The sequence below is a fragment of the Puntigrus tetrazona genome, chromosome 22 (assembly GCF_018831695.1).
Source record: "Puntigrus tetrazona isolate hp1 chromosome 22, ASM1883169v1, whole genome shotgun sequence".
Classification (NCBI taxonomy): domain Eukaryota; kingdom Metazoa; phylum Chordata; class Actinopteri; order Cypriniformes; family Cyprinidae; genus Puntigrus; species Puntigrus tetrazona.
In genome coordinates this window covers 15603303-15619869 of record NC_056720.1, presented here as the reverse complement: position 1 = coordinate 15619869, position 16567 = coordinate 15603303, and the positions used below count along the sequence as shown (strand labels likewise).

At 41.5% G+C, this 16567-nt stretch overlaps 1 protein-coding gene across 5 annotated transcripts; it reads left to right on the top strand.

Moving 5' to 3' along the window:
• Positions 1–5082: 5082 nt before the first annotated feature.
• Positions 5083–16025, top strand: lhx9 (LIM homeobox 9). Of its 5 annotated transcripts, none has more exons than XM_043223888.1 (6): positions 5083–5325; positions 7844–8054; positions 8996–9198; positions 9703–10058; positions 12760–12962; positions 13369–14856. In XM_043223888.1, exons 2-6 carry the CDS (start codon positions 7881–7883, stop codon positions 13621–13623), a joined length of 1191 nt encoding a protein of 396 aa, XP_043079823.1. In that variant the 5' UTR covers positions 5083–5325; positions 7844–7880; the 3' UTR covers positions 13624–14856. The 5 variants fall into 5 exon arrangements, with proteins under 5 accessions (XP_043079823.1, XP_043079824.1, XP_043079825.1 ...); XM_043223889.1 differs by lacking the exon at positions 5083–5325 and adding an exon at positions 5348–5480; XM_043223890.1 differs by lacking the exon at positions 5083–5325 and having other exon boundaries at positions 7120–8054; positions 9706–10058.
• Positions 16026–16567: the final 542 nt, after the last annotated feature.

The following is a 16567-nucleotide window of genomic DNA, read 5'->3' as shown; positions in this document are numbered from 1 at the left end:
CGCCGAGCACGATATCAGGCGGCGGGAGGGTCCCAAGGCGGGCGCACATTTATCAGGAGCAAGGCCCTGTGAACGTCGACAAGGAGATTCATGATCTCAACAGTTCCAGGGAGGACAGGCAGGCGAGGGGCTTGTGGCATCGTCAGTCCGGATGAGAGGCAAATTTATTTGGATAAAACCTAAGATGAGGCAGCGGAGCGTACGGCAACAACATTTCCAGTGGAATGGCGAAGGTGTCACACTCATCAAGTACCTGGGCATGCCTGCCACGGGTCTGCTTGTTTTGCCTAGGGACTTGTCTGTCACATTAAAGTAGATGCATTGCCATTCAAGACCCTTCCCAGTCCTAGTGCCTGACCATGAAATAGGCCAACTTTCAAGTCTGCCTTATTCCTCTGCATCATATGACTTCAGAGATCGCATAGTGTTGTCGTTCTTTTTTTTCCCCCTTTCTGTCCCTCCTTTTTCTGTTTCTCAGTATTTGGTGACTGAGACACAAACGCTACACAACGCTCAGTCCCTCAGAGCACAGACAGATTTCAAGAAAACTTGCTTTAGCAAACAACTCGCAAGCCATGCGCTCGCTAGTCTTGTCATGTGCCGGGATCAGGTGTGGGAATCATAACAACTGAACAAGAAAACATGCAAGTGAGGGAAGGGAAAATGAGTCTAAAACCTCAAGGGACTACCTTGGAAAGAGAGGAAACTGGTTATGCTTGAGTAGCATCTCCATCCAGGAGATTCCTTTGGTATCAAAACTGAGCATCTGGTGAGATCTGTTTATTTCCTCTGTCAGTTAATTGTGCATACAAGTCGGCCGAAGGTTACAGGCTTTATGTAAAAATCTGTGGTTTATTGCATGAATCTTTCTGCCTATATTAGCCATTGTATTTTTCAAATGGTCTTTCTGTGCTTATCAAATGCACCTTTGTTTCATCAGCAGGTCTTTAAGGTCAGAAACACCTAGGTTCTGGCTTCAGTCACACTAAGCTCTCTCACCTGTAGTTCCCTCTGAATTGAAACCCACCCAAGCTGCCATGAGAGCCACAGTTCCTTCATCTGCAGAGCTTTAGAGTCCGTCACCTGACCTTCAGCCAGAGCATATGCTACAGCAGAATCCATGCACAGCCACTTTTCTAGAGGCATGGGGACAGTCTGCCTGGTCCACCATCCAAACGTATCACTGGTCCAGGCAAACCCTCCTTTCCAGCTCATGGGGACTGGGGGCAAACCCTTGCACCCTCAGCAGCATCACGGACTGCTGCTGTTCCCGCTATTCAAGTGCCCAGGCCAGGCAGAGGATGACACGCGTTGGCTGTGAGGAACGGATGTCAGCCGAGTGATGGCTGGAAAATCAGTTTCAGCATCTGGGCTGTCCCTCTGAGTGTGTGTGGGTGTGTGGTCCATAACGCCGTTGTTGGCAGTGTTTGTGTGTGTGTTGAATCAAACTGTAGCCGAGCAGCCCGTCTGGTCATGCAACAGAGACAATGTCATTCAGCCTTGGGGCTGAAGCCTTACCAAAGTGGTCAGATGGACAACCGGCTTCCCTGTGGTTGCACCAGTGCTCCTGAAAAAGCTCACCACATCTGACTGACAGTCACAGGGCCAGATTCCTTTGGACAGGGCTGTAAATAGCTGCACAAAACAGTAGGGCATCTCCCCAAGACCTGTCCCGGTGTTCCAGCCAGACCGTCTGGCCATATCATGCCATATGTGGCACCATTCAGGCTGGATCAGGTGGTCAACTCGTTCAATGAGAAACCTTAACTTTACCTAATGCGAAAGGGTAGGAAATGGTCTTGAGATCAGCCAGCGTGATCTCGGCAATGTGGTGTAGACACCTTCAATACCCACTATAGCTTGGAGTGCCAGTTGTCCTGATTGCCCAATGCAATTAAAACCACTAAAGAATACCAATATGTCGGGTGATGTGCTAAATGGTTTGTGCCAACATGTAAGGGTGACTCTTTGAAGAACTTTTATTTGCCAAAAGAACTGATTGGAATCGTTTCACAACAAAGTAAAATGTAGTATGTCGGTACAAGTTGAATACAACATCTCTAGCTACAATTTAATGCCATTTGTTGTTGTAGACCACTGGTTATCAGCCCTGTTCCCGGAGGCTTATTCTCACTAATTTAAGGTCTTGGATTCTCTTTAATAAACTGATCACCTGAATCAGGTTATTGTTCAGGGAGACATTCAAATGCAATGTTGATTAGACTCCAGAAACAGGGTCGAGAAATATTTTTGAAAATTCACGTACATTATTTAGGGCACTGTTTCCCAAACTTGTTCTTGGAGTACCCCCGATGGTACACATTTTGGATGTCTTCCTTGTCTGACATGCACATTTAAGTTCATGGAGCCTTTACTAATGAGCTGGTGGGTTGAATCAGGTGTGTTAGATTAGGGAGACATCCAAAATATTCTGCGTTGGGAATTGTGAATTAGTATTTTGTAAAAAAGAAGTTTGGCCAATAAAAGTCTTGGGATGTTTTTGACTTAAATGTATGATTAAACGTAGACTACATACTTGGAAAAAGACACTTAGGTCCTGTATTTATCATTATGTATTGATCTGCATATATATATATATATATATATATATATATATATATATATATATATATATATATATATATATATATATGTGTGTGTGTCAGAACTGATATCTTCTATGATTTTTGTTTATTGTGCATCTATGGTGTCTAATGAAATGTGCTCGCTCTTGCACTGTGGGAAATTCTAGGAGGCTAGCATTTCAGTATACTGGAGCCAGTGGGACGGGTCTTGAAATGCCAGACACTGCATTAATTACTGAACTAGGTAGCTAATTGAGATGCACACTTAGATGGTGAAATAAAAAAAATTGACTCCTGAAAGGTGCTTCCAAGGTAGCAAAATAATGTGTTGTTTTTTTTTTGGAGAATGGTTTAAAACTTTGGGTCTGGGATTTGGACAAAGACTGTTCAAGGAATATTAATACAGCCTGCAAGCGCTGTAATAGAGGTGGATAACTTCATTGGGTTTAGTAAATTTAGTATAGTGGTGCAGGAAAGGGGGAAAACAAGAAAAGGAAAAAAGGAAGAGAAGCGAAAAAAAACTGTTGGTTAGGCAGCAGTTGGACTGTTGGGACGGGCTATGTGCTATGGAGCCATCCTCCATCTGTCAACACGGGGAGTTGTGATTCTTGCATCAGCAGAGCAGGGCTCAGCATCAAGAGAAAAGGGGTGAGGAGGGAGGGAAAGTGAGAGAGATAGATTTTAACAGCAGCTAAATTCTCATCAGGCACGGTAGACTGAACGTCCCCTCTTCTAAGCAAAGCACGAAACACCGGTGAGGAGCATCTGCTCTGTGGCTTTGTTGCCTCTTTAAAAAAAAAAAAGTACACCACGGTGGCTCTGGAGAAATCGTTGTCCATCTTCAGTTTGTAAATATTTGTTTCATGGTTCAGCCGTCACATATGGTTCATAAATGGACATGGTTACTGTGTAATTGCCTGTATCCCACAATAGTGTTTTTTAGACATTATGAATGAGGCATGCTGAAATATTATGATTATTCTAGATTATTATGGCTGGGGGAATTTTTTATTTTACATCAACGTTAACGGTTTTGCGGAACGTGGTCAACAGCAACTGAGCCTGGGAAACTTAGTAGTATGCCTTTGGTAATGTTACAGCAGTTTTTCGTTTTAAGGTCTATTTGTGTACTTATGCCTTAAGTCTCCTCCTCTTTGACTTGCCTGGCATGAAAGGTTGCCCGCAAGCCAAACTCTTAAGATAAGATGGCTTACTTCTTACACCAATAGCTTATTTAAAGATATCAAAACGCTTTTCATTCTTCAGTCAGCCATGTTTCTGAATCAGTGGACCCAGATTTGCAATATTTAGGATGTTATTGCATTGTATGTTATGGCTTTGTGTGCTTCAAAGTATTGGAGAACAGATTTTTGATCTTTTTCGTGTTGGACAATTCACACTTTTTAAAGTTTAAATATGTTTCCCCAAAACAGAGCAAACAATTCCCTATAAAAGCCTGCACTAACTTCACAAACGAAAAAAACAAGCACAGAGGGCCTTGAGCGCATAGGGTTTAGGTGTAAACCTTAGGTACTTTTTCCTTTTATTACAGATTTTCTAGAGTCAGCAACCCAACGATTAGGTAAATCCTTTTTTTTAGCTGTTGAATTACTCTGTTTCCACAAAGCCGTGCGTTACACGTTGTTGTCTGTCTTTGGTTGAATTAGGATGCATTTTAAAATGCATTTGCAAATTAATTACCAACGGTGTTTTCATAAACGCGCCATGTTTGTTCTGCGCGTGGCGTTTTTGGTGCTATGTATTAAAAAAATGCAAAACGTGATATAACATCCCCGTATTGTTCTTATACAATTTAAAGCACTTTAGAAGTATAACAAGTCTGTGTAAATTAATGTCAAGCAGAAAGAAAGGTTACAACCGACCTCGCTACTAAACTGGCTTTAACGCTCATTGTAAACATGACCGCCAGTTTTCAAATTTTGCGCGTTAATTTATTGTGACGTGCTTGTTCGAAACAATTATGCAATCGCCAATTTTGATTCCAGAATGCTAGTCGTATAAGAAACGCTTAAATGCAAAACGCCAAATGAACTATAAAGCGTTGTAACTCTCTCCGTCTATTTAGCAATGCTCGCTTTCTTATTTTTCCTTTATCGGATGAATCGAAAACCTGCTGATTCAGATGGTGTCGATTCTCGTTAATCAGCGTGGTCGCGAATCTCATTACATGAGCTAGACGTGACATCAGGCCACTTTCTAGCCTCGAAATTGTGTAAAAACCAAAAAGGGAAAACGGTCTTGCAACTTCCACTGTCGCTTTAGAGGCTGGTGATCGGTGTGTGATGACGATTTCACCCTGTGGCTCTTTTCTAATTGGTTAAACTCGCGCTGCTGCAACTAACCCGTGCTAGAACTCTCCACAAACTCGTAAACCGCGTTATCTATCCTATCTAGGCCCGTATTATCCATCCGTCCGTCCGTCTACAGAAGCAGCCTCACGCGAGATGCCTCAAGGTGAGAAAACCGACGATTTAACGTTAAGGAAATTCACCGAGAAATTTACGAATCCATCCGCCTCTAACAACTCTCGAAGGGGGCCTCGCGCGTTAAACAATTGATGCATATTCGGTGGTCGCGCCGGATTTGGCGTAATTGACGCTCACGCGAGAAACAAGGAACAGCCCCCATCTGCTGGTAGGATCGCTCGTGTCTCGCCCTCATCCATCCCTCTCTCACCGCGGCACTGCTGGGGCTTCAGGACGGCGCTCTGCGGCTCACGGTAAAACGCCACTTTTATATCGCTTACGTTGCACGAATATGCTGTTTTATCGCCGTGGAAGGCGCGCCGGGTCGCTTCGCGGAGTTTCGAAAAGGTGATTTACGCGCAGTCGGCGAGGAGAGACCTTCAGTTCGCACGTGCACGCTGCAGGGCAGGTGAGACAGGTAAAAGTTATCGCGGGCGAGAAATGCGACGCAGATTCGCAAATCGAATTAATTGTTAATGCGCAGGTGTATTGGAGCCTGACGCGGTGCGGGGAATATTTTAGACGCTTCGCTGTTCGTTTGAAATCGACGTCTCGAATTGTAAGACCGGTACAGAGAAACCAGAAGGCTTTATTAAAATGGTTTTCGTTTGGCAGAGTCAAAGTGATGGTCTTTGGAAAAGAAGAGAGCAAATAATTCCTTAAAAAGGAGGACAATATTATTCGTTTTTTTGCTTGTGATAAATAAATACATTCTGTATCTCGCGTAGAGATGTGGAATTATAAATTATAAATACAATAATTAGCTTAGTTGGTTATAAATATACCAAGTGGAAATCAAATTGAAGATAATATTTATTTTGTATAAGCAAAACAATCGTTTACATTTTCACCCCACAACCCGCTTATTACAGCCTACCTGTGCAAAACAGCAGCCAGCCATAGCCTATTGCGTTTTTTTTTTTTTTTTTTTAATCCTGACATTTTTTTAAATTGAAAGAACTCGCATAAAGCTCATTTGGCGACTTGCAGACATAAAGAAAGAAATCTTTTCCCGTCGATTTTACGAAGCGAACCGCACGGCTGCGTCTCGAGATCAGGACGAATCTACGTTTAACTTTTATCCAATGGGTGAAAATAAATAAATAAATAAATAAAATTAGGAGGGCATTGAAAATTACGAGCAGCTTTATTCCGAAGCTAATTCGATCGATGAACTATTTGGAGCGACCGTAAAAAATAAAATGACACGAGGAAGCGGCTGTCTGCCTTAACCACTTAAGACTTTTTTCCCCTGTAAAATGATAGGCTAAAAACAAAAAGATACAGTGGTTACGTTAATTTCGGATTAGGCCTTTACCGATTCGTGTATTTAACGAAAGTCGCGCTGTAATTATAAAAAGCAACGCTCGGGCAATAACTCATAAAATATGTTAACGAAACTGCGTGTAAATAAAGAGATGGCGTTAATATTGCCTGCAATAATCCGCGCTGCCTTTGATATCGTTCCTGTCGCGGTTAATTGAATTTAGGTTGCTACCAAAGAGGTAATTGTTGCCATTTTCAGTATATAATTCCAGACCGTTCCTCGTATGTATTGCTACAGAAAAGAAACTGTGGCAATGAGATTCATTTGACGTTTGACATCTGAAAATCAAAGAATGTAAACAACTGCTTATTCCTCCTCCCAACAGCATCGCTCCCCCTTCCCTCTCTCTTTCTCCCGCAAACACACACACACACACACACACACACACACACACACACACACACACACACCTTGATAAAGCAGCCTGACAACTTTTAAAATTATACCACCACTTTTCATTTAGTCCACTTTCATTTTACATGTCACATGTGCTCAAACGGTTCTTGTACAATTTTACAATTCAAGCACAAAGTAGGTACACCGTAGCCTACCGTGATTTATGCAGTGAAGATACAAGGTACAAATTATATATATGTATATATATATATATATATATATATATATATATATATATATATATATATATATATATATATATATATATAGGTATGCATGTATGTATTTAAAATGCATGCAGACATCAGCGAAAACATAGAAGTTTAGAGGTTTAATGACAGAAACAGGTTTTCAGGTGCACGTTTTGGCTGCAACCAACAAACTAAGCCAAAGCGGTTTTCTGATCAAAACCCAAACATACAGAGAGGTCAGGTGACTTACAGCGTTCACACTTCATTTCAAACACTTCCGAAGCGTTCGGTCAGACGCATTTGCATCAGCTAAAAACTACAAGGGAAAAAAGAAAGCAGCGCAAAAAAAAAAAAGCGGCAAAACACCAGCTAAAAAGAAGTAAAAAAAAAGGTCTATACCGAGTGCTTTCCGAGCTCGTGTTGCCCATCACCATCGGTTTGAAGAGAGAGTGACAGGTCTTTGTTGGTGAATAGAAATCAGTGGCATTGGAGAGAGGGAGGACTCCTCCTACCCAATTACCCGAGCTGGGCAGGCGTTTGCTCTCTTCACAAATAGGACACAGGATCTCTAACACACACAGTCCCAAACCTGACTTTCAAGCGTTCGGATCCCCGGTAGGAGATTGGGACTATCTGAAAACCCACGTTTAAAACACCCTCCAGACTTCAGCTTTTGCCTTGTATCGTCCGGACTATACTTTTTTTTTCCTTCCCTCTCTTCTTCTCCTGCCCAGCGAGACGCCGGAGAAGTGGACTGGTTCTCCTGCCCGTTCCTGCGCCGTCCGTCGAATCCCACCGGCTTTATTTTTTTATTTTTTTTTAAATATTGATTGCGTTTGTGTGAATCTGTTGGTGTAGATCCGTTCGGATGTTTTAAGGATCCGGAAAGCTGTATATGGAAGTTGTGGGGTGCAAGGCGAAAGAAAGCAGTTGCACATTGCGTCCAGCAGCCATGCTTTTCCACGGCATCTCTGGGGATCATATTCAAGGGATCATGGAGGAGATGGAGAGGAGATCTAAATCGGAGTCTCGCCTGGCTAAAACCGTTCAGATGAACGGACGGGAGACGGTAAGATTTCTATATCTGTATGCGTTTTCGGCTGGAGCTAATCTAGGCACCCCAACAACAACAACAACAACAAAAAAAACTCTCTCCCACTTAAAAACACAGCGACGGAAATTAGTTTTTTTTTTTTAACGTGGGATACTCGTTTTGAAATACCGGGAGGCCCCGAGAAACGCGAAAAGTCGTGTTTTGGAAGATTGCAAAAGCTGAATCACGTCTCTGTCGAGGCTGCGGTTGTAATTCATTAAGCAGCCTTAAATGCATTTCACTGACATGCAAAAAAAAAAAAATTAGACGAGAAAAATCGTTTGTACGCCAGCATGCTATTTTATATTTTAAAACTAGATTTAAAAAAAAAAATGTTTCACATTTTATTTGAGCAGTTTTCACAACGCAACAGGATATGTGTCACGCAAAACGATACTAAAAAGAAATAGCAGACTTCAGGCATGCATATGACAATATTAAACAGTCAAAAACTAGTAAGCCAATAGTAGTATGAATAATAATAATAATAATAATAATAATAATAATAATTAGTAATAATAGTGGTTGTAAGTATTGTAATTGTATTTGCACGCTTTTATTGTGTAAATGTAACATTTCAAACAGAATAGGCCGCACTGTTATATTGCTGTTATTATATTTGCACGCTTTTCATTTGCAAATTACATTTTTTTTTATAACAGTCCACGCAGATAAATAGCTTAGGAAAACCAAAACAAACGCCACATAACACGCACGACCATCCATTACAGCTCGTTTTGGCTCAATAAATAATTCGCACTCCTAATTACATTTAACAGCCAATTTTTATTATTTTTTTTTTTAAAGTCGACAATTCATTTTTTCAGGCTGTGTTTTTTCTTCAGCTGCAGCTGCACTAACTGCCGAGCGCACGAACGTTAACACGCTCCATCTCTTCATGTTGTATTTGTTTTAAGACGATGCCCTCCATGAGCCCGGAGAAGCCCGCGCTGTGCGCCGGCTGCGGGGGGAAAATCTCCGACAGATACTACTTACTCGCCGTTGATAAACAGTGGCATTTAAGGTGTCTCAAGTGTTGTGAATGTAAACTGGCCCTCGAATCCGAGCTGACGTGTTTCGCGAAGGATGGCAGCATTTACTGCAAAGAGGATTACTACAGGTAAGCTTTCCCTTAAATCGCGCGTCGGGCCTTTTCGCTAGGCCCCGCGTCGTGAAAAGAGAATTTCTGCTCGATTTAACTCATAGAACCGAGCTCCTTTGACGCGAATGTGTGTGTATAGGCCGCCCCGTCGATTTTAAAAAACAGTTCCCATTTTAACATAACCGGCTAATTTAGACTTTTATTTTGGTTTGCGACTTCTAAAGCGCGCGGAAGGAAACCGATGAAGGTATAGCGATCCTGCGAGTTTAGATTAACCAAATAAGTCGAATTAATTCCATTCAGTGCACGTCTGAAACGTGTTTCTTTCCGAGTTGAAATCGTTTCACCGCGACACTTTAATTTAGGCCGCGAATGAAGTTGCTTGGCTTATTCAACGCTTGGAAAATAATTTATTTCCACGCGCGCACGCTCGCGCCCGACCCCCCCCCCCAGACGACCCCGATTTAACCCATCGCCCATCGAAGCGATTAGTTTGATTATAAATGACCTGTGCTGTTCCAGAAGGTTCTCCGTGCAGAGATGTGCCCGCTGCCACCTCGGCATCTCCGCCTCGGAAATGGTGATGCGCGCCAGGGACTCCGTGTACCATCTGAGCTGCTTCACCTGCACCACATGCAACAAAACACTGACCACGGGTGACCACTTCGGCATGAAAGACAACTTGGTTTACTGCCGGGTTCACTTCGAGACCCTTATTCAGGGAGAGTATCACCCTCAATTAAACTACGCCGAATTGGCGGCCAAAGGCGGAGGGCTCGCGCTGCCTTACTTCAACGGCACCGGCACGGTGCAGAAAGGGAGGCCGCGGAAGAGGAAGAGTCCGGCGATGGGGATAGACATCGGCTCTTACAACTCAGGTGAGATGCGCATCAAGGGCTGCTCGACCGGACGAGTTCTTTATTTTCGCATTGGTGCAGTTTGTATTTTCTTAGTGTTAATGTTTAATTAACCGCGCGAGGTGTTGATAATTGGACTTTCGATAAGCATTGCTTTGATTTCAATCGTTAGAACTGACAAATGCGTTTTATTTCATTGCCGTTTATGCATCAGCAAATAATCGAATGCGATAATTACCACAAGAATCGCCTAACGACGAGGTGCATTTCTGAAACGCGTTTTATTAATTTTATATGGTACAAAATTGCGAGGGTCTGCGCTGAAGGGGCTTTCGGTAGGAGAATCGCATTTGGTTCTCCAAAGAAATTTCAGTGCACCGTTAATAACCGTTTTTTTTATTATTAGCGCGAAAAACATTTTAGGAAGAAATCTAAGGTTCCATTGGTGTTTGAGTGTTCTTCGTGGAACGCCAATACATTTAATTCTAAGAGCGTAGATGAAGTGGGACGGGGTCTTTCGGGGAAATTGGGACACTTTTAAAACGTGTCCTGCGGGATTATAATCATTACTCATCATACCGTTACAGGCTAGCTTTGGCATAAACCGTGTCGCGCAAGGAGAAGAGCTTGCGTGCTTCCCGGCCACGATAACACCAGACGGGATCTCCTCTGATTGGAGCTGCTGGTTGTTTTGTGGTTTCAGGTCGGACCATTCAGAACCACAAACCGGTCCAAGCTCGTCTAGATAACGAATGAGGCGGATCATCAGGACCCCGGCGAAGCTATTAGATCACCTCGACTTTTAACAAACCAGCTTTGATGTTCTAAAAACTATTTCGATTGCTATAAAGATTTTTTTTTTTACGATTCTTTTAAAGTCACCGTCCCACTTTCAGATGAAGGGAAAAAATAGTTTTAACTCGTTCGGACGCCTTTGGTTATTACACGCCAATTACGCGGGATGGGAAAAGCGAAAACTGGTGGAAAAATGGAGTAGCTCAAAATCGCGAGAATGCCATACATCTGCATAGTTCGTCTACGTCGCAAGTAATGTACATGATAAAGATAGCCTGCGAAATGTTATATTACGGGCCGATGTGCTAAAATGATGGGATTCGTGTACCGCAAGCTCCGTAAGCCAACGCGAAACGTTAACGTTGATTTGACGCTGAGTTTGTGTTCGTCGGATTTTATCTCGGCGACAGTAAAAGCCTCGTCGACAATCGGATCTGATTAATTATAGGCCTCGCTCATTAGCGCGTCATCAAACATCTCATTTGAAATCCTCAAAGGAGTGAACCCGTGACCCAGCCCCACGTGCGGCGGAGATCCCTCGCCTACAGGCCCGTATCTGCCCTCACATCACCAGCCATTATTTCACATTCCTCGTTTTTGTTTTTTTTTTTTGTTGGTTTTTTTTTTTTTCATTTTCTACTTTTTGAATTCACGCGTACGTCACAACGCATCCCCGCTGCGCCTGTTTTGTTTTGGCTGTTGCAATTACTGTCTGCTTGGAAAAAACGTGGCTTTGTGCGCCAAGTCTCCGCCGTTCTTCGTGAATGGAGGGAAATAAGGGTAATCTGCCTGTTAATTGTTCTCCGTTAATTGAATGAGACGTCGGAATCTCTGGCCCTCGACCAGCTCCGGTCCCGTCCCTTTCAAGGTCAAAGCTGTTCTCAGGACGCGAGCGCGCGCACGTCACGTTCACGCACGGCGGTCCGACTTTAAACTTTTTCTTTTTTTTTTTTTTTTTTTTTTTGGATCCTGACACTAACGCGTTGTGAAGGTTGTAATATTTTATCAAGACCTAAGCTGTAGTTTGTCTTACAAAATTAAACGGTTGTCAGTTGCAATCATTCTCAAGTTATTACTACTTCCGTGATATTATCGACGGTTTAGCTATTATTATTGTCGTTTTCTGTATTTTTACTAGTACTCTGTATTTGTGGTGTAAAGGGTTTTTTTTTGTCTTCCCTTTTCTTCACTTTTGTTTTTCCGCTTTTACAGTTTACAGTGCGAGTTCAGAATTTTTCAGGCCACTTTCAATTTTGTTTTGCATTTCAAAACTGTGCTATATAATTTCACACAGCACCTCGTGTTTTTATATTCGTTAAAACGCAATTCAACAGTGGACTTGTTGCGTAGACGTTTGTACATAGAGACCTCTGGTGGCAAAAAAAGTAATCTGGGTCTGAGAACATTTTGTTCTCCTCGCAGATAAATTCATATTCATTCTTGCTTTGCGTTTTTGTGGATCTTCAAGGCTTTAAATATAAAATGAAACGTGAGATGAAATGATAATCTACCGCGTCAATCACCAAACGAATCAAATGAAGCAGCGATTCAAAACGTTTTGATTACAAAATCATTTGAGCTGTTTTTTGCTGGTGGTTTTTGCTGATATTAATGCTTATACATCTGAACGCCGTAAATGATCGAATCGAAAGATAAAAAGGAGACGTAAACGAAATAAATAATTCAAAACACTTGCTGTAAAGCAGTTGTTGCAAATTTAGTTACTATATAAAAATGCATTTCAAGGGTGAATTGCCGATATATTATGTCGTACTGGTGTTTTTGTTAAATATGACTCTTTTTATTGCAGTTGTTAGTTATGGTAGCACTGTATTTGAATCACCAACGTAGATCCGGCTCAAAATGAATCCTCACTGTAAACCGTCGTCTCACAATTGCTTTATTTCTGCCCTGTTCCGGCGCTCAGGTTGTAACGAGAACGAAGCCGACCATCTGGATCGGGATCAGCAACCCTACCCTCCATCCCAGAAGACCAAACGCATGCGTACGTCGTTCAAACACCATCAGCTTCGCACCATGAAGTCCTACTTCGCCATTAACCACAACCCAGATGCCAAGGACTTAAAACAGCTCGCCCAAAAGACAGGACTGACCAAAAGAGTTCTTCAGGTAAGCGTCGCCACACAGTAGACCCCATTCCACATCCACACCAACACCTTCTCACCATCTTGCTTTCCGTTTCGATCCATCCATCCATCATTTTTTCTTTTTTTTTTGTCATGTAGCTACACAAATTTGACTAAATAGAGGGGCAATGATTCAAGGGGCAATACTTGTGCACCAAAAAAAAAAAAAAAAAAAACTATAAAAATCCATCGGGGAAGTAAATTTGGAACATGGTCCATGTTTTCCAGTAGAATCCCTAGTAAAAAAAAAAAAGCTGAGGCTTTCGACTCATTGTTTAGCAGTGATTAAGTTTGTGATGTTAAATGATATGACTTACAAGTAGGCAGAAATATGACAATAATTCGAAGCAAAGCACAAAAAGAGTAAAGACACTGGGATTGGTTTGCAGGTTTGGTTCCAAAACGCACGGGCCAAATTCAGAAGGAACGTTTTGCGGCAGGAGAATGGGGGTGTTGATAAGGCTGATGGCACGTCACTTCCGCCGCCCTCTTCCGACAGCGGTGCTCTGACCCCACCCAGCACGGCCACCACACTAACTGACCTGACCAATCCCTCTATCACCGTAGTAACATCAGTGACCTCTAGTTTGGACAGCCACGAATCCGGGAGCCCCCCACAAACTACCTTGACAAACCTTTTCTAACACGGATTTTTTTTTTTTTTTTTTTTTGTCTCTACCCCATTTATTTTCAGATTCTATTTTTATTTTCAACCACGAAAAAAAAAAAAAACCCTCCGGCGACCACAGAAAGACCTTTGGAAATGTGAGACGAGACCTACTATGTGTAGCATTTGCGACCGCGTGGCAGCTGAGTTTGCAGTACCTGTCAGTTGATTTGTTTTTTGTGATCACTTTATTTATACAGTTTCGCTCTCAACCCGCCACGATTATTAAAACAAAGTGTGTCGGCATACAGCACGTGCTATGTTTACGTAAATGACATTTCCAAAAACATGTTCCAAATTCTTATATCATGTCCTTAATTGCCAAGTGGACGCTGGAAGCTCGATTTAGGCCCGGTTTGTCGCCGACGCCGGACTCTTAATCGCTATTTGAAACGTTAAACAGTCCGATCTTAAGTCGGCTTGGATCGTTCGGCGGGCCTCGACTAGCAACTGTTCTGAATGAAGATATCCAGCGCCCGGTGACAATATGGTGCCCAGTAGGAAGCGCTATGAGTGATTTGCGAATGCTAAGCAGGAAGTTAATTAGGAGCGACGCACATCACCCCGTTTTGTTCTGTTTCCCCCCTGTTTTGCCACCGAACAGACCAAAAAAAAGAAAAAAAAGAAAAGAGAGAGAGAGAGAGAGACAGAGAGAGAGAGAGAAAAAACCCATTTACGGCTCGGTTGGAGATCGGTCGGGGCTCCTCGCTAGGGTGAAACATTTCCTTGTGTGATGACAAATTTGTTCTGTTGTAGAACAAAGTGGTACACTAGATCTACTTCGTGAAGTAGATGCTTAACTCAGTTCTACTATGTGCCTTATGCGACTTGGACGAGAGTTTGTGAAATTCAGGAGATACATGTTTGTTTGTTAAATGATTTCCATCCTTGGAACGCCTCACTAGTTTTGTACTGTTCTGTTTTTCATCTGATTTTTTCTGAAGATCTTTTTAATGGTGTATTCTGTTACAAGGGGGCGGCGATGTCATAGAAGGCAGTTGTGCACTCTTTCAGAACTAGTTGGTAAATCCGAGAATCATATATATTGATCTTCGTGTTAATAGTACAGTACGTGTTCTATCAAGATTGTCCATGTTTCCTTGTTTCTTGAAAAAAGATGGTGTATAGAAACTATTTCCCCTTAAATATTTATGGACCAAACAGTTGTTATATCTTATTAAATTTGTGTGAATAAAACTACTTTGCTTTACCAGCGTTTTATTTTTCATTACACAAACCCATTTTTGTGTTGCATTCAGATTTAAACCTCTGCTCACGCCAAAAACGACACGACATGACAGATCGAACCTTGTCTTGCTTTCATTCTGACATCGATTTCAGGCTTGATTCTGTTTCTGTTGTTAAAGTAATGCCCCATGGATTTGAACCAAAGCCCTGTAGTCGAGAAAAAAATAAAATGCTTTTTAATGCATGAACATGGCTACTTTATACAGAAATACCAAGCACAGGAATGCTAGAACAACTAGTAAACATAAACCTCTCAAAGCAAGGTTGCTCTGTAGTTTAATATATTGTTACTTTATGATTTTTTTTCAGGGAGAACAAATCTTGGGGCATTACAGCCAAACTTCACGACGTTTGAAAATTCCCTAAAGTATTAAAAGAAGCTTTGATCGGAATTCTTCACCATTGAAGACAAAGACAGTATTAGGATCAGATTTTAGAGTGATTAAAAAAAAAAAAAAAAAAAGAAAAAGAAAAAAAATCTACCAAAAATGTATTCCAAAATTTCTTTCTCTTTTCCTTCCAAACAAATTGTTGTCCTGAATGTTAAAAAAAAAAAAACATCTTTGTAAGAGAATCCACACCAAACAGGATATTTTTCTTACCACCGAAATGAGGCAGAAAGGCAAAGAAAAATAAACTGTACAGTATTGTAAATACAAAACAGAGCAACCTTGCTCCAAGAGGCGACTGCAGGAGATGGGATCCACGCACGCATGCATGTCTACACACACACACACACACACACACACACACTACCTTGTAATTCTGCTTGCTGTAAAACATTCCTGTGCAACAAATGTCACTTATCATGAACGGACAGCCTTCCTAAAACTTGGCAGCAAAATGTCCGACCAAGAAAAGCTGGAAAGAAACACCATATGGCTGTATTTAAAATGAAAACAAAATGTAAAAAAAAAAAATATGCATGCACTTCAAGTTGTTGACAGCAATTTCAGATGGATATTATTTTATATAGATGTTTTATTTGTTGTTTGTTGTATTCTATAAACTTTGAGGGAATTTTCCTTGTGAATCCGAAATCTTAACAGTTAAAAAAAAACAAACGAACAAAAAAAAAAAAGAAAACGTAAAGCATGCTTGATTTGACAATAAAAAGGTTATCTTAGAACATTTTGGGTTCCCTGATTTTCCTAGTAAAGCATCCTTGCATTGTGGTTAATAAAAAAAAAAAAAAAAAAAAAAAAAAAAAAAAAAAAAGGAGGGAAATATTCCCTCATTTTTCATTTTGAGGTCGATGTAGTGGTAAATGTTTTAAAATGCTAAGTGTTTAATTTTGTCCTTATTGCATCCAAAGAGAAAGCTTTTTAAACAAAGCTTGTGTTATGCTCTGTTATATTTGGGAGGGGGGGTCATCGGGCCCCATGGGGGCCTAGTAAACAGTAAAGTGTTGAATTCCTGCTATGCCAGACATGTCAGCTCCATCCAGCTCCATCCATGCTGGATGACCGCAAAAAAACCTAATTCCTGTCAGTCTGTGGACAAATTTTTTCTGCTTCCTCCATAAAAACTGTTTAGTCAGGCAAGATAAAATGTACTTGATGTGGTAACGTCATGTGACTCAATCAGCCTAGATGCGCTAGGTCACACCGACAGAAGGCGCATTTCAGATCTTTAATGGTTATCACGCAGTATAGTCGTAAACCAAAAAACAA